The 24879-nt window shown below is 39.1% G+C and overlaps 1 protein-coding gene across 1 annotated transcript in view; it reads left to right on the top strand.

Annotated features, from left to right (window-relative positions):
- The first annotated feature begins 12931 nt into the window (after nt 1–12931).
- The window catches only part of ARHGAP42 (Rho GTPase activating protein 42), a 113716-nt gene continuing 101768 nt past the window's right edge, over nt 12932–24879 (top strand). The window contains exon 1 of the mRNA XM_053456514.1: nt 12932–13789. Within this exon, the coding sequence (XP_053312489.1) occupies nt 13636–13789 (154 nt within the window). The 5' untranslated portion in view covers nt 12932–13635. The remainder of the gene's footprint in view (nt 13790–24879) is intronic.

Raw genomic sequence — 24879 nt, 5'->3', positions numbered from 1 at the left:
GGGTACGGCAACAATAGAACACGCAAGAGAGCAGGTATTTGCTCCAATTTAAAAACAAGAGTGTGTGTGTGTGTATATATGTAGATATGTCTGCATGGATGTGCTTGTGTATATATGTATGTATGTGGATGTGTACGTGTATGGGATAGATAGTATACACATAGAATGCTATAGAATGCTATAATGCCTTTTTTATTTATATAAATAAAGATGAATAATTTTATTGATTTTGGAATTTATAAAAATAATTTCAATAAACAGATGGAATTGGACAATGCTGTGAGCAGGTTTAAATTCTGTTTTAAATAGTAAATGGCCATTCTGGCAATACTGTCCCGTGCTGAACAATAATCACGCACTTGGCTATTAATATAATGATAGATGTCTGTGTTCATGTGCTTTTAGCGCGGTGCCTCCATCCAACTAAAACGCAGGTTTCTGTTGTTTCTCACCATAGCGGTGTTGATAAAAATGAAATAAAGCAGCTAATTAAAGCCAAGAAGCTGAAACTTTCCACCCCTGTTAAAGGACTTATTTGGCTCCCGTAAATTATGTTTCATAAAGTCATTGGATTCGCGTGACGCACCAGCAAGTTTCCTTCATCCAACCCTTAAAAAAAAAAAAAAAAAAAAGCCTTCCAGAACTTTATGGTTTTACTTGGCTCGCAATGCCAGGAAGTTTTTGAAATAAGAACGTCATTCATAACTGCAAACATGTGTGGATAATATGAAACGTAAACAAGCAGAAGCTTTTAAGATCTTTTTTTTTTTGTAAACACAGGATCCTACAAAACGAACAGTAAACATAGTTTGGGAAAAATGATAATCTCCTTCAATTTAGATGTCATGTAAAGAAGATTTACTTTACTGAGATGGTGGTAGATAAATTGGATAGCCTCCCAGCAGAAGTTGTAGAGGCTAATACGATGAGGGAATGGAAACGTCTATGGGATAGGCATAAAGCAATGATAATCAAAGATCGAGGACTGATTAAGGTCTGAGTCTCTATATCAGGAAAAGAGGGCAGACTAGACGGGCCGAATCATATCTGCCGTCAAAACGGAGCTATAACAAGCTGAGGTTTATTTGCAAAAAATGCACAGATGCTGTAAAAAATTACAAGAAAGGACTAAAGGATCTCAACACGTATAACTTGGAAGATGGGATAGAAACATTTAAATACATAAAGAGGTTCAGCAAAGTACAAGAGCAAGAGTATAATTTCAAAGGAGTCACAACGAGAAGAGGTCAAAGTCTAGAAATAGAGGGTCAGTGGCTTCGATGGAGTGCGGGAATTACCACTGGCACATGGAGAGAATTATTGAAGGCCCTGGTGGGGCGAGGGGCCCTCAAAGGCTTCAGAGGCAGAGACGAACAGTGTCCCCTCACTCAGGAGGCCCGCAGACTTCTTGGTTAGCACCTCCGTGCCTATAAGTGCCACTGCATCTGTAATACCTGCAAAGGCCACTAGGGAGAGCCAGAGCAGCAGTGCAGGGGTCACATATTAATGTGCAGGAAATACAATCACGCTAAAAGGAACTTCTTCCAGGTGAGGTGGCAAGCACCTCTGAATATGTGTTTTAAATAGGGTTGTGTATGTGAAAACATTGCATATTTCAGTAAAAATTCCATTCAGCCATATTTAAGTATATAGTGGTGTTGTCTATAGTAATGGGTGCACAGTGCAGTTTAGTGTAAATGAGATCTCCCCTGTAACCACCCCATTGAGGAGCAGAACACCTGTGGGTTTGATCACCCAAAAAGGCGATCTTTGCCCTGGTTTTGTAGCAGGGGCCACCTTCCCACTGCACTTGGCGCCCCCATGGACTTGGCCCCCCTAGGCCCAGTCGGCCTAGTCTAGGATACATCACTGGGTAAATGTGCAATTTAATATCTCTAAGCCCTTTGAAAAGTTAATTCCAACTCTTCTACAGAACCCCATTCATTCACGTGAGGGCAAAATGACGCTTGCTGTAACGCCCTCTCCCCCGACTGGAAGGGAAGTTCCCGCCAGGTTATGTTTGTAGAGATACAGATGAAGAAAGGAGATAGAGGATTAAGGATTGAAGAGAAGGAAGAATATAGACGATGAAAAAGATGTTGAAGCGGAAGTGGTCGGCAGAGAAGGTAGGGAAACATTTCAGAGAGTGTGAACGAGAGTGTGAGAGAGTGTGAGTGAATGTGGGCAGTGGGCAACGAATAAAAAATGAGTTTTTGGTTGAACCGAATGGACAGAGAACGATATTCTTTGCCGAAAATTAATGAGCCAAAAACAAACCAAAAAAGGAGGGGTTTTTTTTCACATGTCTACTGCGCAATAATTTTTTGACTCCCCTCTAAATTAGTAACACAAGGTTACTATAAGGTAAATATAAGGTTAAGTTTGGGTCTTACATATTGTTTTTAGATATATATAAAAACTTTTCTTAATACATGTACTCCTTTCGTTTTTTTGTAGAGCAATAATCTTATTAATTTTTAACTTACCGTAGTTATCAGCGTATAACACGCACTTTTATAACTAAAATAAGAAGAGGAAACCCTACCTGCGTGTTATACGCCGATAAATCCTACAGCTGCATGATTTGCAGCCGCGTCTCCCTCACTTCCGGTCCAGACAGGGGTGTGTGTTATACGCCGGTGCGTGGTATGCGCCGATAAATATGGTAATTATATTTTAACTGTGTTTTGGAAAACATTAGGGCATGAAGCAAGGGAAGCCCTTTTTATATGACTGAAGCTCATTCATTTGCCTTTGCTTAGATGTAGTGTGAGATGTACTGGGAGGGTGGTAGATAGGTGGGACAGCCTTCCAGTAGAAGTGGCAAGTACATTAAGGGAATTTAATAAACCCATGCGATAAGTATAAGGCTATACCGAACATATGACAAGACCTGGACCCAGGCCCGGACTGGCCATCGGCCATCATAAGTAGAATGAGGGAGGGGGTGCAGTTAAGGGGCAGATAGGGGTTAGATATTGAGAAATGGGGAGAGGGGATAGATAGTGAGAGGGGGTACATATTGAGAAGTGGGGAAGGGGGTACATAGTGAAAAGGGGGAACATAGTGAGAAGAGGCAGATAAGATGAGGAGAGGAGGTAGTGTGAATGCGTATGAGAATGAATGAATAAATGTGTGGATGAATTGTGTGAATGCGTATGACAATTAATGAATTAATGTGTGGATGAATTGCTTGAATGATTTGTGAGACTGCATTAATGAATGTGTGAATGAGTGAGTAAATGCAAAGATGGTACATAAAGGGTGGGCTTTAACAATAAATAAATAAATAAAAATGGGCTGCTCAGGCTTAAATGCCCGGGCCTATTTTTTGTCCCAGTCCGGGCCTGCCTGGACCTAATAAAGTTTCATATTTTTATAGCACCAAATACATTGCCAGACTAGATGGGCCAATTAGTCCTTATCTGCGGTCAAATTCTATTTGTCTACATACATATAAAAAGCTTCATTATTCTGCTGTATAAAATTATATAGATGATAATGCTCACATCTGCTAGCACTTGGTTATTTGAACAGTCCAATTACCGGACTGGCCAGGGATGCCATAGTGTTGTGCAAATTAAATGAAATTATTCCATGCACAAAAATTGAAACATTTCTAGAATAATCGCTCAAACTAACCCATATGTGAAATTGGCAACTACGAAACCCTGCATAAGGCTGTGTTTAAAAAGTGGGGGAAAAAATATATATACAGTTATTTATTTATATATTTATGTATATGTATATATATATATATATATATATATATATATTATTTTTTTAAATTATTTTTTATTTTTTTATTTTAATGGTTAATCATTTTTGTTTAGTTTTGAAAATAATATTTTCCTTCGACCTTACTATAATTGTTATTCTCGATCTTATTTCTGTTCCTTTTTTTCGACGATCCAGAGTTTTCTTCTTTTGCATAACGTCTTTCTCAAGTAAGCCAGATGTGCCCGTCACATCCGTGTTAACTCTTAACTCCTTATATAGTGTCTAAGCTTTGCCTCGTCCTCTGTAAGTTTTCGATTTCCAGAACGTTCTCCCTAATAGATAAAGTGAACCGGAGTTAATCATCTTCATCTATATCCTCAGTCTGTATAATATCCTGAAGCAACAATAAATCACTTTGTTATAGCGGGGAACTCGAAATAAACCTTCCAGTAGATCATATGGAAAAGTATAGCTCCAGCCATCTGGTCAAGTTAGTATATAGGACTGAAAATACTTTAGTATTTCCTGTCTCTCCAATTCTATTCCCCGAGGACTAAATTCCCTCTGCATTCTTGGGAACAACTCATGGGGGGGGGGTAGACTTAAAAAACATTAGCTTAATTCACATCTGTGCGGTATGCAGCATGGACAGACCCGGGAAGAGTATATGTATATGCTATACCATATGTATAATGATATAGAACTAGCCGTGACGCTGACTCAGTTCTGGGGAGTCATTTTTTTAAAAGAAAATTAATTAAATCATATCTTTTTTTAATTAATTATTATTATTTATTTTTTTTCTTTCAATTTTGGCATAAAATTTAAAAATGTAAAAAAAAGACATGGCGATGAGATTAAAGGCGAGGACGGAAATTTCTGCTAATGTGGCTAGTAAGACAATTGAGGAAAGGATTTAACAATGTGGCTTTTATATACGTGTGACAGTATAACAGATAAGAAACATTTGGCTCGTCAAGTCTGCCTGTTTTTTTGATGTAAAGATTCCCTTTTTAATCATTGGTCTCGTTTTAGATTCCAGTTAGCTTTATAAAAATTGGATGGTAACATGCCCCCTTCTGATGGATAAAGCTTGTAACTTTGGTAATATTATTATTATTAATAGTAGTAGTAGTAGCAGTAGTATTTATGTCCCCCTAATAGTTCACAAAAACAGGGCCCTTGACGTTATACCGGTATTTCTTACGAAAATTTATGTTATTGCTAATTTTGAATATTGCTAAATTGTTAATTGTTGGCTAAAGAAGGAAAATAAAAGTAATATTATAATTCATATAATTATTATTCATATTATTATATGGAAGTGTAATAAATAACCAAGAATGCTTGAAAACTGTTGTAAAATGCGTCTTCTGTTCTTCCGTAACAGAAAAGATTCCTTCTTTGACTTTTGAAATATTGGGAGATATGTTGGGAGACATATTGGGAGATACGTTGGCAGATATGTTGGGAGACATGTTGGAAGACATGTTGGCAGATATGTTGGGAGACATGTTGGAAGACATGTTGGGAGATATGTGGGGAGACATGTTGGGAGATATGTTGGGAGATATGTTGGGAGACATGTTGGGAGATATGCTGGGAGATATGTTGGGATATATACTGGGAGATGTGCTTGGAGAAATGTTGGGAGATATGCTGGGAGATATGTTGGGAGACATGTTGGAAGACATGTTGGGAGATATGTTGGGAGACATGTTGGGAGACATGTTGGAAGACATGTTGGGAGATATGTTGGGAGACATGTTGGGAGATATGTTGGGAGATATGTTGGGATATATACTGGGAGATGTGCTTGGAGAAATGTTGGGAGATATGCTGGGAGATTTGTTGGGAGATATGCTGGGAGAAATGTTGGGAGATATGTTGGGAGATATGCTGGGAGATATGTTGTGATATATGCTGGGAGATGTGCTGGGTGATATGTTGGGAGATGTGCTGGGAGAAATGTTGGGAGATATGCTGGGAGATATGTTGTGATATATGCTGGGAGAAATGTTGGGAGATATGTTGGGAGAAATGCTGGGAGATATGTTGGGAGATATGTTATGATATATGCTGGGAGATGTGCTGGGAGAAATGTTGGGAAATATGCTGGGAGATGTGTTGGGAAATATGCTGGGAGATATGTTGGGATATATACTGGGAGATGTGCTTGGAGAAATGTTGGGAGATATGCTGGGAGATATGTTGGGAGATATGTTGGGAGACATGTTGGAAGACATGTTGGGAGATATGTTGGGAGACATGTTGGGAGATATGTTGGGAGACATGTTGGAAGACATGTTGGGAGATATGTTGGGAGACATGTTGGGAGATATGTTGGGAGAAATGCTGGGAGATATGTTGGGATATATACTGGGAGATGTGCTTGGAGAAATGTTGGGAGATATGTTGGGAGATATGCTGGGAGAAATGTTGGGAGATATGTTGGGAGATATGCTGGGAGATATGTTGTGATATATGCTGGGAGATATGTTGTGATATATGCTGGGAGATGTTCTGGGTGATATGTTGGGAGATGTGCTGGGAGAAATGTTGGGAGATATGTTGGGAGATATGCTGGGAGATATGTTGTGATATATGCTGGGAGATGTTCTGGGTGATATGTTGGGAGATGTGCTGGGAGAAATGTTGGGAAATATGCTGGGAGAAATGTTGGGAGATATGTTGGGAGATGTGTTGGGAGAAATGCTGGGAGATATGTTATGATATATGCTGGGAGATGTGCTGGGAGAAATGTTGGGAAATATGCTGGGAGATGTGTTGGGAAATATGCTGGGAGATTTGTTGGGATATATACTGGGAGATGTGCTTGGAGATATGTTGGGAGATATGTTGGGAGATTTGCTGGGAGAAATGTTGGGAGATATGTTGGGAGAAATGCTGGGAGATATGTTGGGAGATATGCTGGGATATATGCTGGGAGATGTGCTGGGAGATATGTTGGGATATATGCTGGGAGAAATGTTGGGAGATATGTTGAGAGATATGCTGGGAGATATGTTGTGATATATGCTGGGAGATGTGCTGGGAGAAATGTTGGGAGATATGTTGGGAGATATGCTGGGAGATATGTTGTGATATATGCTGGGAGATGTGCTGGGAGAAATGTTGGGAAATATGCTGGGAGAAATGTTGGGAGATATGTTGGGAGATGTGTTGGGAGAAATGCTGGGAGATATGTTGTGATATATGCTGGGAGATGTGCTGGGAGAAATGTTGGGAAATATGCTGGGAGATGTGTTGGGAAATATGCTGGGAGATTTGTTGGGATATATACTGGGAGATGTGCTTGGAGATATGTTGGGAGATATGTTGGGAGATTTGCTGGGAGAAATGTTGGGAGATATGTTGGGATATATGCTGGGAGATGTGCTGGGAGAAATGTTGGGAGATATGTTGGGAGAAATGCTGGGAGATATGTTGGGAGATATGCTGGGATATATGCTGGGAGATGTGCTGGGAGATATGTTGGGATATATGCTGGGAGAAATGTTGGGAGATATGTTGAGAGATATGCTGGGAGATATGTTGTGATATATGCTGGGAGATGTGCTGGGAGAAATGTTGGGAAATATGCTGGGAGATGTGTTGGGAAATATGCTGGGAGATTTGTTGGGATATATACTGGGAGATGTGCTTGGAGATATGTTGGGAGATATGTTGGGAGATTTGCTGGGAGAAATGTTGGGAGATATGTTGGGAGATTTGCTGGGAGAAATGTTGGGAGATATGTTGGGATATATGCTGGGAGATGTGCTGGGAGAAATGTTGGGAGATATGTTGGGAGAAATGCTGGGAGATATGTTGGGAGATATGCTGGGATATATGCTGGGAGATGTGCTGGGAGATATGTTGGGATATATGCTGGGAGATATGTTGGGAGATATGTTGAGAGATATGCTGGGAGATATGTTGTGATATATGATGGGAGATGTGCTGGGAGAAATGTTGGGAGATATGTTGGGAGATATGCTGGGAGATATGTTGTGATATATGATGGGAGATGTGCTGGGAGATATGTTGGGAGATATGTTGTTTTGCCAGACCAAACCATCTGACCTATGAATAGAAACATATGATTTGAGGGCAGATAAGGACCATTCAGTGTAGCTAAGGCTGCTGTAAAAACCGCAAGGATGGATTGAGGTTTGTCTTAAATTCCAGTTTTAACCCCTACCACTTTTGCTGGGAGGTTGTTTCACTTTTCTACCACCCTTTCGGTAAAGTAAAACATATTTACATTGCATCTATGCTTCGGACAATCTAGTTTTAGGCTATAGTCTCTTTTCCTAACATTTCTCCTCCTTTGAAGTGTGTGAAAGTCAGAAGAACACAGACCGTTGATAAAAAAAATGATAGTTTCGAGAACAAACATTGTCAAAATATTTGTTTTAAATTTGTATATGAGAGACAAACACATGGACAGATTGATAGATGTACTGCCACAACCAACTCAACCGGAGCACATCTAAATAGCTCACTTAACTGGACTACATTCACTTAAATATTTCTATTCTAAGGTTTACAAATTTCAGTCTGATTATATTTATATATATATATATATTGTAACAATAATATTAATTAGTGTAAAAAAATAAATATAACATTATTATTATTATACGGTTAATATAATATTAATATTCCTTTAGACACGCTCAATTATTATATTTATCACGCTGTGATATTCCTTGAGTTCATTACCATGTAAACATTGCCTCCCTAAGAAATACCTGTTCCTTCCTGTAAGAAATAATTCAGATTGTGGTCGTGGACCAGAAAATGCACAAATGAGAAAAAAATGAATGCCTATCTATTATAAAAGGGCAATAAAAATTTGTGTATTTACATTTTTGCCGTTTTTTTTGTCTAATTTTTGTCTTATTTCATAAGTGTGCTCAAAATGTAATAAGGGTTGGCATACCATTAAATAAGGGTTTACTTATATGTAGGCATCCCAGTTTGCAAATCAAACAGGCAAAATTGGTGGATCGGTCTTCATTAGAGACGATGAAAGAGACCTCTAGAATTAGAAAAAGCTATTTATTCACATAGATCTTTGGCTCTCATTGGATTTAAAGGAAAGTATGAGTTAAATCATGGAAAGGTTTTCTGGCGAACATCTCAGGACATAGGGACCTAACTCAGTATGTTGCAATATGTACTGTATATAAAGATGTTTGAGGTCATCACAGCAAAATATGTTAAAACCCACTTAAACATAGATAGACATGCAAATTGGGAAAAGTAATACATTGTTATTTTAATGACCGGTAAAGAAAGTTCTATCTCAATGACTACCTCTAAGCATAGGTTACGATATATATATTTGAACCAGGAGCAGACTGGTCGATGGGCACACTGGGCACCTGGGCCAGCGTCTGAAAATATAAGATATTTGACATAAAATGTGGAAATGTTATATTTTATATCAGGAAAGGTGGGCAGACCTGGGTGGACATATTGGTTCTTCTCTACCATGACATTCTAGAGGAGTGAAGGCATTGCTCTCTGTATGATCACTGATTAATATTGTATTTAACAACCAAGCACATGGATTATTTATTGTTAAACATTTTAATATTCTACTTTTGTGTAGGATGATTAAACACATTGACGCAAACACTGAATGATCCACAGGTAGTTGTTAATCCATCTCGAGATAGAGCAATCAGAAGTCACATTTGTTTCCTGAGAAATATGAAGATGAGCTGTCTTTGTTGGACAGAATGCAAGAATCAGGGCGCGCATGAAGAGCTTGCCAGTGAAGAATTTAACATCTGTAGTTCAGATTGTTATTTCCAAAAACGGTTTCATCTGTGATAAAAATTCATGCCGCGTTCACACCCACATTTTGGATACATTGATCAGCTCTGCGGGGTGGTCTCGTTTCAGCATCCAGAAGATGAATACGTTCTACGATCTGTTGTTAATGTCCCCAACTTGGAGTTGTCACAAGGCTGTTAAATGAGGATCAATCGCAAAAATAAATCACAATAATAAAAGAAAACTATCAAGTGTAAATAAAAGCAAATGCCAATGAATGTTGGCCAAAGTATTGTAAGAATCTAAATATTGCGTAAGTGTGCTTCAATAGATCTGTAGAATGCAGTGTTGACCAGTGACCACCAACATGTATCGAAACAGGAGAAAATAGTCATTTACAGAGCTGGTACGATCCCTTCCAATACGAATGCCTCTGAATACAGCCACGCTTGGTAGGACTTTGCCACTACTGAGCTTATGGCAAGTTCACAAAATGTTCATCCCCGTTGAAGGTACTTTGGCTGAATCAGGTAGTGATTTGATGGATCGGTATGGAATCTGCTTCCCGGCTGTTCAAAAGTTATCCATCTACTACAGAAGCTAAAACTCTAGGTTTTATACATAGAATGACAATTAGTGTGATTTTTTTCATTAGTGTAAAATAAGGTACCAGAACCTATTTACTTGGTGTTCTAGCCTTACAGCATAACATTTCAAGTTTGTAGGGGCATCATTGGTGACCATACTGGAGAGCTCCCCAGGATTGACGTTGAGTCTTGGGGTGCAGCTCTGCTTCCCCATGTCCAGTCCATGCCAACTTTCCTTCCTACTCCCTGTCCACCTACCTATAACCCATGCACATCTATCCCCACCTCCACAGATGGAGCAGTATATCCCCAAAAAACATGGTGTCATCTTCTGAAATTCCATGCGTTCGCTTAGCTGGTAGGTTTCACACTTATATTTATGTAGCAGCTTTTACATGAGTCTCTCGGCATTACTTACAAAATACTTTGAGGCAGCTGAGCGTTTCAGCCAAACTTGCATTTCTAATCCATTCCTGAAGTTCTCTCCTATCTTATGGAGGAATAATCATGTAGGTCCTGAGAACCAAGCAAGAGCTGAGCAAGTCAAGATGGCTGCCCAATAGCATACACATAAAGTGGGTTTCTAATGTATATATTGCTTATTTGAATTTGTAAACATAATCATGCAGACTGATTTAGTGTATTGAACTGTGAAATACAAAATTTGGAAAAGTAGCTGATCTGCTTCAATTTCTCTTTTTCCTTTTTTCCAAAGTTTTAATGACAGCTAGAGTATTAACCGGAAGGGGACTTACAGCAGATCTGTCACTTTTCCAAAATACTACATTTTGCAGTTCAGGACACCTCATAAAACTATAAAAACATACCTCGGAACTCCCTGGATCCGACTACCAAGAGGAACCTTTTGAGATGCGGGTTGGAGGTCCCACTGATGTCACGGGACACTCGCCATTTTTGAAGTGAGGGAGTGAAGCGCGCCTGGTGTTTCCCCGGAGTGACCCGGAGAAGAAGCGTTTCACCCAGAGCCTCTGGGCCATATTTTAATGGCTTGCTATAATTAGAAAAAAGGTCCGGGACAAGTGACCCATTGTGCGTTTGCCCAGTTTGCTCAAATATCAGTCCAGGCCTGGTCAGCAGGCTTGGGAGCAGCCTGTTTAACATTCTGTGTAGTTCCTACTAAATAACTTATTAAAATATTATGTCTACTTTATACTCAGTCCTTGGCGGCAGCTCGGTGGTCCAAATGGCCTTTGTAGGGATGGCAGAGGAGAAGGGACAGCATAGTTACATAGTTTGAAAAAAAGACCTAAAGTCTTAAGCTTTTCAAGTACCCTTATCCATACCCGAGACATCTCTAAATTAGCTTTTTAAATATTAACCCTTCAGAAGCCCATCATGAAGAGTCTATGTAGTTGGTTACCAAAATAGTTTTAATAGCCGTCTCCAAGGAAACCTTTACTTTACCTTTACAAAATACAGTTAATTGGGCCACCTGCATTCAAGCAGGGATATCAACCACAACATAATGGTAGCAAAAAGCACCTACTGAACCAAGGCTGTCCCACGGCGTAAAAAAATCCTTCTTGACTCTAATGGCAATCATTCCCCCCTCCCCGGATGAACATTACCAATGCTAATATTAATTGCTATAAATCGGAATGCCTGTGTTCGGCAGAAAGCTAAGAAACTTTTATTATTTTTCAATATAAATTTAATTGACCATGAAATTATTATACTAACTCTGCCACGGTTTACCACTTTCATGGGGCCACATAGTCCCTTATTATTAAAACCAAATATTTCCAAAAGGATTACACTGAATAACAAATAGCATAAGCTTTAACAACATCATAACCGGGAAGGAACTCTGTGGCTGACTTCCATCCCACTCCTCACACCCTAGAAAGTGGGGGTTTAAGTGAAAGTGAATTTAGATCCCACGAGATATAAAAGCGGTGGGTGGTAAAATGATTTGGAAGACAACATGGCAGAATGTAATATCCATGGAGTGGTGTTCAGTGCTGCGGAATATGAAACAATAAATAATAATAATAATTTTATCTATTCATGTTTAATCTTCATTCAATAACAAAATGTAACCTGAAAATGTCTGTCATCAGGTAGTGTGTATAAATTGCTGTTTTGGTGCAAATTAGTAAAAATCAGTAATTACCATAGATTTGGGTCGATTTAAATCAGTTCTAGCATTTGCATAATATAATATTCCAGACATTATTATTATTATTATTATTATTATTATTATTATTATTGTTATATATAGCGCCATCATACTCTGGAGCGCAAACTTACAATTTGACTGGGTACAGTTAGTGCTACTTACTTGTTTTCTACAATCTCTTAGCTAAAAATGTAATTTGGATTCTCGGAGTATCCTTGCTTTAGTATTTTCTATATCCGAAAACTTAAATTTTGTTCATAACGAACAATGGAAAAATCAAATAATCTGATTTTTTTTTTAAATTTACCAAGAAACATGTACATGGTAGTTCACTCCAAAAAATATATATTTTAGAAAAAAAAGTATTTTGACCATATAACCCGCAGTAATTATACAAAAAGTAACTGAAAATTAAAATTACACCTTAAAATGGCAATAATTTTTTTCCCCTTAATTCTATATATTTTCTTGTCTGGCAATAGAAATTACACAGGGAAAATATCCAAACTAAAAAAAATGATCTCAATATATTAATGTTCCCTATAAAATAATAAAACGCCCCACAGAGCAACATTAACTTTTTTTTTAAAATTGAATTTAAAAAATGTTAAATTTGGCTGAAATTTATTTTTTTTGTTCTGTTCCTACTGAAACCTATAGATGGCAGCCTACATGCAATATTGTCTCAAATTTCTATCTCTTAACTTTTCGAATTTATATTTTCTCCCCTCCCCCTAATTCTTTCTAACTTTCCCAGGCAGACAGTGGAAACTTTACAGATGAGGTAGATCCACGGTGTGATGTCATCATTCTAATACAAAGTCCACCAGTGGCTCTCTTTTTTTCCCCCTGTAATTCTAGGAACATCAAGGGTTTTCTGGACTGGTTTATGGAGGATCTTTGCACAAAGGAAGGGATATAGTTTATTTCTCAATGGAGGGTTTATCTAGGAATGTAAGGTGACCTGTAGGTGACCTTGCTTGGGGATCTTGTAAGCAGGAGATCTTTTTGGCTCAGCTCACAGCTTGTGGTGGGACTTCTTGGTGGTGATCTAATCCAAAAGGCTGCAGCACAGATCAGAGGCTTTCAGGACAGCCAGAGCCCAGCTCGGTGTTGGAGGGAGGGGAAGGACAAGGAAAAAAAGCAGACAGCACTGCCGGAAATGTCTGCACCCAAGTGAGTTTCCTCTGTGCCTTCAGGAGTGGAGATCCTGGGGACAATGCTGCTGGGTGGCAGTGGCTGCAGCCAGACTCACTCGTTCGTTTGGATGGGAGAAGAACCCTGAGGATCTTTGGTGGTTCTGCAGGAGCTTCGGATTGTTTTGAGATCTTTGTTTTGGAAACTTTGGAAAGCCCTGTTACAAAGTATCACTTGGTCGTTTCCTCCAAGTCATCTGCGATGGGTCTACCACCTCTGGAGTTCAGCGATTCCTACCTGGACAGTCCTGACTTCAGGGAAAGGCTGAAATGCCACGAAATCGAGTTGGATCGGACCAATAAGTTTATTAAGGAGCTGATCAAGGATGGCAACATGCTGATCGGAGCTCTGAGGAGTGAGTATACTTGCTGACATGTTTCAGCAGGTCAATGGGAATTGGTGTACTTCCAGCTATGCAGAAATAGGCTGCTTCCAAACACTGTGCAGGGAGAATTCTTTAAGTGTCCTCAACATTCTAATTCAAATGCTTAGGTATAAAGTAGTACTGAGTATCCATGGCAGTGATTTGGCTGTGTGGGGGGTGGGTATTCATCAAGTCCCTGGAATTCATAAGATCTGGCTTGGGATAACCCTCCCACATGGGTGCAAGCTGCTGCAGAACCCATTGGGAAGCTAACATACAAAGGACAAGATGGGTTCAGGAAGGGTCACATTTTTTTTCTGAGCTGAATAGCTAAATCAGTGCAAATTGTCCCAAATATTAGTATATATATATTAAAATATCACCAGCATGGCAGATTATGTCATCCCAAACCAGTAGGCATCATTTGTAATTAGTTCAATGTGGATATTTGCTCAATTTGATATGAATTGCAATGCGGTTGTTAACATGAGGATGTATATCAATTTTTATTTTGGCAAGAGGTCGGTAACCCATTTTATCTGTGTCGGATTTTTGGTTGTAAATTGATAATACTTATTATTGCACACTTAGGGCTATCTGAGCTTCCCATTCCAGTACTGGACAGTGATTTACCTTTTCTAATAATTGAGTTTCTTGCTGGCTTTGTCTTTGCGTATAATTATTTCAAACTTTGCAACGGTTAACCCGTTGTGTGTTGTGGGCTCTCACAAACAAATCGTCTGCTCTCTGGATCATAGGAAATGTAGTCCTGCCACGAACCAGTGGGCCCCAGGATACCGAGCCCATTATTAAAAAAAAAAAATCTTTTTTTTTTTCTTGTTTTAAAATTAAGTATAGGCGGTTATTTTATTTTTATTTTAAATTGTTACCCGATTCTTGTTCTATGGATGGGGCCATACCCATTAAGCCTGAACATTAGGGGTTAAGTGTATCACAGGTACCCTGGCATGTTTTTCATTTACATTTTTGGAGTTGGTCAAAGTCTTTTACATTCTCTTTAATCACATTCCCAGACCTGGTGCCCTTCTGCTAGTAATAAGGAAAGCCTATTCGTTTTCCTTGATGCGATGTCGGTTTATGCTTATGTTCTATACTCAAGGAATAACATCTAACCTAACATGCTAAAACATACAAGGGTAACCATTCCCAGCTGGACACGTCCCAGTATCTCACTGATAAGGAGTCATTTATTGGAGCAAAAAGTTTGTAGACATGGGATGAGATGTCTCAAACGTTGGCCCTCTGCGTCTATTTAATCTATTGATGTTTCTTAATGCGCCGGATTTATATGCTGATTGATAAAGCGATCGATGTATTGATAGTGGGACACAAGTCAAAAGTAAAACAAATATAATGCACAGCAGAGATAACGTGGTATTTGGGTATTGTTTCTCTCCAGTAGGTCATTCTATAAAACTTAATATTGGATTGTTGAAGAATAATTATTTTGTCTGTTTTTGAGAAAATGTACAGTAACATATGCCTTTCACTTGATAGCAGATTGGACATGGTTCACTTTTCGTCTGGAATGTTTGTATCGCTTTAATTCTTTTTTCCCAACATGCACTCCTGCCACGTGTGATGGAATGCCGAATCGCTCACCGAGGGTTCAGGTCATATTAAAGGGACTCTTGAGCCATCATATGCACTTTAATGCTGAGAGGTCCCTTTAAATTTCTATGAAGCCCTCCTTGCAAATGCAAGAATCCCTCCACATGCCTTTTGCTCCTCTCCCAACCCCCCAGCTATTTTCACACCGCCAGTCAGCTCCGGCTCTGCGGAACCCTGCAGGCGCGGGGCTATTAAAAGTCAAAGTTTGCCACTGAAATATTTTTTTTTCTTTGTTTCCTTCTGCAATTGGCCGAAGGACCAGGCTAGAAATAATTTATAATGTAATGCCCCAAATAATCAAGCCCTACATACGTAGATGGGGGACGGACCCCCCCTGTCACTCATAAAGTTAAAGGTATTAAAATACTGCCAGAGATAATTTCAAATGTTCTCATTATTTACTACAAGCTCCAAAGAGGCCACAATTATTGCGACACAAAGTTTGAAAAAAATCTTGATTGTGTCTGTTTTTTTGTTTTTAGTTCAATAGTTTGTGTAAAATGAAAATATTTAAAAGAAATTTCATTTTGAAACAAACAAACCAAGAAAAAAAAAAGGAAAACCAACATAATTGTTTGTCCTCCTGGCTGTCAGTCGCTGTACAAATGAATGTGGGAAAGTTCCCTCACATTCCAGGACCCCTGCTCCATGTCGTTGTGTTGTTTAGAAGGCCATTGGCCTTTGTAGAGTTTGCCATAATCTGAGTGAAAACATTGTAGTAATTAGTACAAGCTGAACTGTGTATTAACGTACGTTGGCGTCCTCATTTTTTTTAATGATATGCCGTACATTATGCCAACAAATATCCATAAATAGCACTTTAATGGGGAGAAAATTATAGTTGGAGAAGGAAACAATTGTATGTTTGTCTATTGTAGTTGTAATATGTGTTATCCTTCTTGTAATAATGGTGGGTTCTTATAATCACTATGGTCTGCCCTGCTTAGCCACATCAAACCCAAGAGTATTTCAGATGAACTCCATAACTATGTCAGTTTTTCAGTTTGGGGCACTCTCAGTGTAGGTTCAGGAGCTGTGATTGCCCCTCAAGTAGTGATGGCTGCTAAAGTTCTGCACCGACCTTGGTGAAGGACTCTTACTTAAGATGTATATCTTGATGCTTTGACCCAGAAGCACACATGGTGAAGAAATACTAGAGGCTATGTCAGCTAGGCACAGAACGGTGTAAATGGGCCGAGTCCAAGGGAGATCAGGACTTCCTAACCAGCCCAGTGAGCAGTGGAGCACCTGGGGCATGATATAGGACAATCTGCCCCAGATCTGCTGCCAGCTTATGGTGTCTCCTGGACCTGCTGCCCTAGACCTAATAAGGCTTGGTCATAGTTCCTTAGAACGTATGTATCTGGGTGTGCGTCAGTAAAAGAACATAAGGTTTATTATATTTATTGAAGATAGAAGGCCATCAAAATGCCAATGTTTTCACCTTAAGTGGAGAAGACACATAAAAGGAGCGCAAGAAAGGCTACTAAGTGCTGTATAAAGTCCTTGAAAGTCTAGACATTCTGTTGGTGCTGAATGTGGAACAGCATGTAAAACATACCCTAAAACCTTCTGGCAGTGGTCGTAAAACTTTCAATCACAACAGTTCCACCCTCCCCTTGCTAACTTTCCCCAGGACTGCAACCCTTGCCAGGTTGTCCTTAAAAGGAGGGGGCTGTAACCCTTCTTACAATCAGCATATCTGGCTTATTTTAAAAGCAAGTGGATCAATTACATCAAATAACCAAGACCCATGACCAGGAAGTAAAGATGGCTGCTCCTACAGTATACATACAGTATACATACATACATACAAATGGCCATCATTTCAAGGGCTGCGTGTGAGCGGTTTGGGGGCCTCTTTTGAACAGTCAGCAAAAAAAATCTTTTTTTTTCGTGCTAGCGTGATTTCAACAGTCTTGGTAACTATTAACTATTATCGGTATCTTTACAAATGATCACATTTCATAAATATTTCCCCCAATAAGAGACATTTCTAAGTTTTGTATGCGTTCCCTTGCGTGAACCTTTTAGTTATGACTCAACTTGTCTTTGATTATCAGTCACCTGAAGCTCTTAGATGTTGGATGTAATTGTGCGAGATGTGAGTAATTAGATTAGTAACGGATTTTTAGCTCAAATATTTTATTTTATTTTCTCTTCTGCAGCGTAACAGATCCAGAAATATTTGGTAAATGTTACCGAATCCATTATTGGTTTACATTAGAATTTAGAATAACTGCTTGGTTCATTACTCTTCAATCCAGTAAGCTTTTGATCAGCTGTTAAAGGGGAAGAAATATTTTTCTCCTTGTGCGTAAAACCCAGCGCTGTATACAGTAATGCAGGTCGACATTCTCAATAAGCTGGTTTTGTCTAATTTTGTTCCAATAAACTTCCTTGATTTGCAGACCTGGAGGCGGCCATTGTTGTCGGTCATGTGATCTTTTGGATGACTTTCCCTGCACATTCACCACACTGAGCTGATTCTTTATGGCAGTGCAGATGAAGTCCGTTCCTCCATAGACTTTCATTGTAGTGTCTAGATGTGTGATTAACACTGAGCCATTCTATTATTTCTCACAGGTATGATAAAAAAAACCAAGACTGTATTAAGAAATAAGTCAGGACAATATTTAATCTGATATTGGCTATAAAAAAATATTTGTTGCTATTTACAGGCCCAATCAATCTTTTCTGTGGAATATCCATAGGCTGATGGTACACCAGCGGCAGATTAGTTGTTTAGGATCATGAGCATCGCAGACAACTGAAAGGCCGCTTACATGTTGGCATCTGAACAGAGAGTTTCCGGCTAACAGTAAAGGCATATCTGTGGTTTGGGTGATGGGACTTGTAGTCTAAAAGCGGCTGAGCTTCTACCTGCTCACACATGTTCCTTATCATGGGGTTTTTTAAGGGGACTGTCATGAGCTCTGCGCATATCTGAGTCCCGCATTGTAAATCACGTAACACTTGTTATTTTTACTAATGTTCCATTTCAAAGTGGCTCAGATTTTATATTTCCTAGCATTGACATCCACCAAAGGTCTAGCCAAGGCACTTCATGTTTCCTTATCTCAACAACGGAGATTGCATTGGAATTCCGTCAAGTAGGAAGTTGTAGCACGCTTCCTGGAATCGGCCCGCATCGTGTAAGCAGACTCCCCATGGATAGACTTAACTGAGGTTTTAATTGGGATTTGCAGACATGGGCGGCCATCATAACATCCTTGCAGATGTGAAAGGATGCAACGTTTCAGACTTCTCGTGGTGCCTTTAAAGTGATATTTTTCAAGCTGCATTGTGGACATATCAGGGACATTCACGATCATAAATCCTGAATAGTCATTGCTATGTTATGTACGTCTAGCACAATGAGGAAAAGTTATGCCCTGCGGTAGTTTTTGATGTAAAAAAATCTCTTTAGCTTCTTTTGAAAGAAGCTTGGAATTTTGAGAAAGCAGCTTGTACAGCAGAAGTTGCAAGCTGCTTTCTTTGAGCCGCTAGCTTTGGCTGCGGGTTTAGTTGGTGGTCCAACAAAATGGACAAAACGTGTCAGAAACTACCACTATCTCGGGGGCGTCCAACCTGCGGCCCTCCGGCTGCTGCAGCGCTACATCTCCCATCCCCCTCAGCCAGCCCCTTAGCTGAAAGAGCATTGTGGGAGATGTAGTCCAAATTATTGAGATTTTTTAATGTAATTTTACTTTATTAAATTTAGGATTAAAAGTTAAGGATGGTCCCACTCGCTGCAGCCAAAATTTCCCAAGAGCCATATTAGCGGATGTAGAAGAAAAAGAATGGTGGCCTCTACCATGGAAATCAAAATATTTTTTTAAACACTCCCAATTCTTGAGCTTTATATATATATATATATATATATATATATATTTTTTATTATTATTTTTTTTAAAATATTTTTGAAATGCGACAATTAGCATATTGTTTCAGAAAAAAATATAATATTTAAGAAAATTATTTAGCAAAAATAGGAGTATTTAACCCCTTAACGACAATGGGTGGTCCCTAAACCCATTGAAAACAATGCATTTTGAGCCCGTACATGTACGGGCTTTGTCATTAAGGGGTTAAAAGAATTAATGTTCCTTTATAACATATTATACATATTTAAAATAAAAGACGTGCCAAATTACATCCAGATGGTTATGAAACGAAAATAATTATTTCTGTAGTTTATAAACCTCACCTATCACAAGGACCATTGATTTTTTCACCTATCGTTCACAATAAAACATTTCCAAGGAATGCCAAATTCTTCACGTAGAAATCAAGCAAAAAAAAAAAAAAAAAAGTCTCTTATGTGTTTGATAAATTTGTCCCCGAACACCGCGTGAGTTATTTAGGTATGGAATTTAAATGTGTTGCATATGTTACGCAAAGAGAATGTATACTTTAGGCAAAATCTAAAGCATGAAAGGCCGCGGTTTAAGGTAATTGTTCAGGCTTTTGCCGTCTTTTCAAATAGCAGGATCGTGTTTCTACAACTTGCTTGTGGCTTTCGTGAGTGGTAGGAAGCAGGCGCTGCTTAACGATTGTTGAATTTAAATAAAAAGAGTTTTGATTATTTTTGGAGTGTATGTTTTTATTCAGTGAATCAAAACCAGCCATGTTCCGTATAACCCTGATTTCATTCCAAAGAATCTACTTAGTACTTCTTAGCAAAACTTAACCGAAGGTGGGAAAAGGGACCATGCGTAGAAAGAAATGCCTGTATCATGGACGCTTGTGTGATGACATAGAGGGACCCTTGTTTTTAGGGGTGGTGTCGGTGGCTTGGCCAGGATGGGTCATGTATATGAAATTGATTAACCCACAAGAAGAAGCATAAGCCGCTTCACTTAGCACCCAAGAAGACACTTATTAGTACAACTAACTGCATGCACGTGGTTGGAACATTTGAAGAACGTGACCGCGCATGAACAATAAAACCCAACCATGTGCATGCATGGTCAGATACTCATCAATCATCAGGAGTCAGCCGTCAGGTGGCTAACCAAGCATTATTACATTTTTTTTAGGCACGGATGAACCATGGTGCGTTTCACTGATCTGTAAAAAATGATATGCGTTACTGCTCTTAAAGTGGACATGACCCACTAAATATTTGGCCAACTATGTGTAAGAGTTACTACCGGTATATCGTTATGTTTTATTGCAACCGGATTACAAAAACATTCATAAATCTATAAAATTACTACAGATCGGGCATGTACAAGCGTAGCTTTTAAAATAACATTGCATATTTGTAGCCAGCTTTATCGGGTACGATTTAGTAGTTCAAATTAGCTGTGATTTAGATAATGTGAACAATTATCGGATCTTCTATTTTATATGTAGACCTGAATTCTATCCTTGAAGTTTTATTTCCTATATATATATATATTTTATTTATATATATATATATATATAGATATTATATTATTATATTTTATTTATATATATATATATTATATTATTATATTTATATATATATATATAAATAATATTATTATATTTTATTTATATATATTATATTTTATTATATTTTATTTATATATATATTATATTATATTTTATTTATATATATTATATTATATTTATATATATTATATTATATTTATATATATTATATTTTATATATATATATATATGTGTGTGTATGTACATTATCAAATATCCCTTTTTATGAAACCTACAGATACATAGCTACAGCCCGGGGGTATAGAAACATAACTGAAACAGCCACGTCCGCGCATGTTGTGCTTTCCCACACTTGAATATATATTTAACAGTCTTCAGTGCTCCTTAGTTCTGTATACAATTAATTTAAAAGTGCGGGTCTTGTTATGATGTCCAGATATCAATAGTTTATCAGGGACATTACAGTTTGTATCTGTTTTCTATTCACTGTCTATTTTTTTTCTCTTCTCCGCTCACTTAAGGAAGTGCGAAACTCTTTTGTATCGTCTTAGGAGGCTGGGAAGGAACTCATCAGCACACAGTATATTTATAATAAAATGACACACTATGCCACAAAGAAATTACCAGCAATAATGGTATGAAAGTGAACATTTGCAATATCGTTATGTCTTGTAAACAAAGGTTTAAAGAGTGGCTCGTTAAGCAGTAATGAGTAATAGAGAATTTTATATTGCGGGAAAAATGGGTATATAAGATTGGCTACAAGGACACTAAAAGAAGACCACAGTGCCACTTAATAATAACTCCTAGTGACGTCATTGGGCAATCATGGCCGCAGTCCGCACGGGTAGGCCCCGGGTCGTCGGGCCCAAATGTTCCCAGGTATGCTCCTCACTGCTGTGGCGGCCAAATGGAGGCCATATTTTTTATCTCATAGATGCCTTCTTAGTACCTTTTTGCTTAGTACCTCCATTTCCATTTATTAAAATTAACCCCAATGGGCGGTCCCTAAACCCATTAAAACAATGCATTTCGAGCCCGTACGTGTACGGGCTTTGTCTTTAAGGGGTTAAGATTCAATGTTACAGGGAGAGTATTTTTCGATAATTGATGTTGCACACTGAGAACATTTGTTGGAAAATTACAACAATTATGATCGTATAATTGGCTTTGCTAATCAGAATCTCTATTATTTAGAATATCACTTTGTAATCTGTCATTCTTTGTCCAAATGCAAATAAGCTTTTAAAAAAGCATTTTGCGGCGTTTTGTTTACTAAACTATGGGCTGCAGGTTAATTGAGAAAAATGGAATACTTCTTCTCACGACTTTATAAAAGGTAAATCGCCGTTAGCTTCTCTTTTGCAAAAAAAAAAGGTCCGGTTGTCCATGCATAATACAGAGTTCTTCCCAAATGTAGCTATTTGGTCTGAAGGACCATCTCAGCTGGTGAAGCTTGCTGGGACCAGGGCCGGCCTTAGGGGTGCGCGACCTGTGTGGCCGCACAGGGCGCCATGGCAGCAGGGGGCCTGCCTGGGACTTAAATTAAAACATTGTGGAGTTTTTTTTTTTGTTTGTTTTTTTAAACTTTATTTAACATCCTTCATGTTAAATAAAGTAAAAAACAAACAAACAAAAAAAACGATGCTTTAATTTAAGTCCCGGGCAGGGGCGCCGAGCGGTTGCCGTCCCGGTGCCGGCATTTCATGTTGAGCGCCGGAATATAACATCATATTCCAGGGGTTAATATAAAATGCCGGCACCGCGAAGGAGCGGGAAGACGGATGCCTCCCGCTCCCACCGCAGGACTCCGGCAACAAGGTAAGTGAGGATAATGAGAAGTAGGGAGAGGGGGTAGATAGTTAGAAGGGGCAGAGGGGGGGATTTGAGAAGGGGCAGAGGGGGGGAGATTTGAGAAGGGGCAGAGGGGGGATAGTGAGAAGGAGCAGGGGGGGTAGTGAGAAGGGGCAGAGGGGGGTGTAGTGAGAAGGGGGCATCAGAGGAGTAGTCCGCACAGGGCGCCAGAACACTTAAGGCCGGCTCTAGCTGGGACCAACCCTTCTTAATGACCATTGTATAGAGGTGGGCAAAAATGTCTTCTCCTTGTCCAACATTGTACAGGCTGCCCAAACAAATCAACAACAATCAGCAACGTTATAGGCAAGAGATAACTTCATTTGGAGAAATAAGCCCGCATGTCCTTAGAAAGGGAATTTAATATACATTTTCTCCAAAGTATACGTGTAGAAAAGGTGTTTATATAGTGACTTATGGCATCGGCGCATTTACTGGCCAAGTGGTCCCTTAGAGGAATGGTTGAAATATTTTCCTTTTAGAAAAAAATCCTGGCCGTGTTGAAATCAAGAAGAGAGATGATAACCGATAAGCGCCGTTAGACGTACGATAAGTTTGCGTTTGAGAGTTCTATTCCCGGAGTTGCTCAGAATAATATGATACATTGTTTATTTAAGCAATTCCTGGAGAGCTGAACCAACATCTTTGTATTCATGAGTTATATTTATGTGGTATTACCAGGGATTTACATTCAGAGCTGTGTGCCGAGGTGTCTATTCCTTATGATGGTCACGCACTTTTCATGGTTGGTTTTGCCTTTGTTTTTTGTTTTTAAGAGAGTTTCTTGGCACATTTGCACCGGTTCATTATATATTAGCTGACACTGAGAAATCTGAAGATACAGCGGAATAACCCATTGATCAGTCCTAATGTATTCACCAGACGTAGGATACACCTTGCTGGATAATGGCTGGATGTGTGATATTACAAATGTGAGAAGGGCCTGCTTCAGAAAACGGAGTGCATTTTTTGCTCAATGTACTCATTTTCTACCAATGTAAAATATTTTGTTTCTTCAGGGATAGATGGGCTCGCTGACATTCACACTCTATGTATCCTCCATGAGTGAGCGGGTTCTAAACAAAAAGTGTATGACCACTGGCCAAGCACACCCCAACTCCAGCGTCCTCACTTCTATCTGCCTCAATTTCTTTGTCTTCCACTCAACAACTATCATGGGCCCTGTGGAGTGTTTGGCCCCTGGGCAACTGTCTCGTTTGTCCTGCTTTAAAGATGGCTTGTTTGGCCTCAAATTCTTGGATTAACCATCTCTTGAGGACAGGAATCTCAATTCTACCAATGTTCTATTTTTTTTGAAAATGTTACTCCTTTTTAACACAAATTGTCATAACCTTTGAAAGAGTATAGTTCTCCTGCCCCCCCCAGTGGAGTACCCAGGGTGTAACTTTCAAATATCCCTGTTGAGGAAAGACAGTCCCTCTGATGGGCTCAGTAAGTTTTCTGAGTATGAGTGATGCTTACATAAATGAGTCAGTCACAGAGCCACTTAAGTCTCTGTAAAGCCTTCCCCCCTACCCATGTCCTTAAGACAAGTGTCTTCCTTTGGCGCCTTTAAATGCTGAAGGTATGCCCTGGGCGTTTGCACTAAAGGGTTAAAAAGAAAGTGTATACGTTAATTTGAAGATTTCTTAAGGAAATGCCTTTGTTGCTTTATTAGACACAGGTGATAAGTGCGATGTAAGCACTGATTATAGGTCGATGAGCAAATACAGGAACTTTTCCTTGTGGGATGCGGGTAGGGGGTCCCGCCATTGTTAGAGGGGAATTGGGCCAGGAGTGGGGCGCTCGCGACCTGTAGTGGCTAAAACACCCGGATAAGCAGCGCGTCACCCAGTTTCTCCGGGCGATGCCAAGTTATGTCATTGAGTTATCTATTGTTCCTCTGCCATCTTCTTATTCTTCCTGATGTAGAGACTCAGAACTTAATCAGTCGTTGGTCTCGTCTTAGATTCAGGAGCCGTATGTCTGTCCCATGTTTTTATTCCCTCACTGTCTTAGCCTCAACCATATCCACTGAGAAGCTGTTCAATTTATGTACCACTATCTGGATGGTAATTGGATGGTAGTGTGCCCTTGGTAACATGACGGTTAATTCTTATCTACTTCTACTAGCTTGTAACCTTGGTGATATCATTCCAGACCCTCCTCTT

The sequence above is a fragment of the Spea bombifrons genome, chromosome 2 (assembly GCF_027358695.1).
Source record: "Spea bombifrons isolate aSpeBom1 chromosome 2, aSpeBom1.2.pri, whole genome shotgun sequence".
Taxonomy (NCBI): domain Eukaryota; kingdom Metazoa; phylum Chordata; class Amphibia; order Anura; family Pelobatidae; genus Spea; species Spea bombifrons.
Note: the sequence above shows the minus strand (reverse complement) of the source record. Positions and strands in the feature narration are given on the sequence as shown.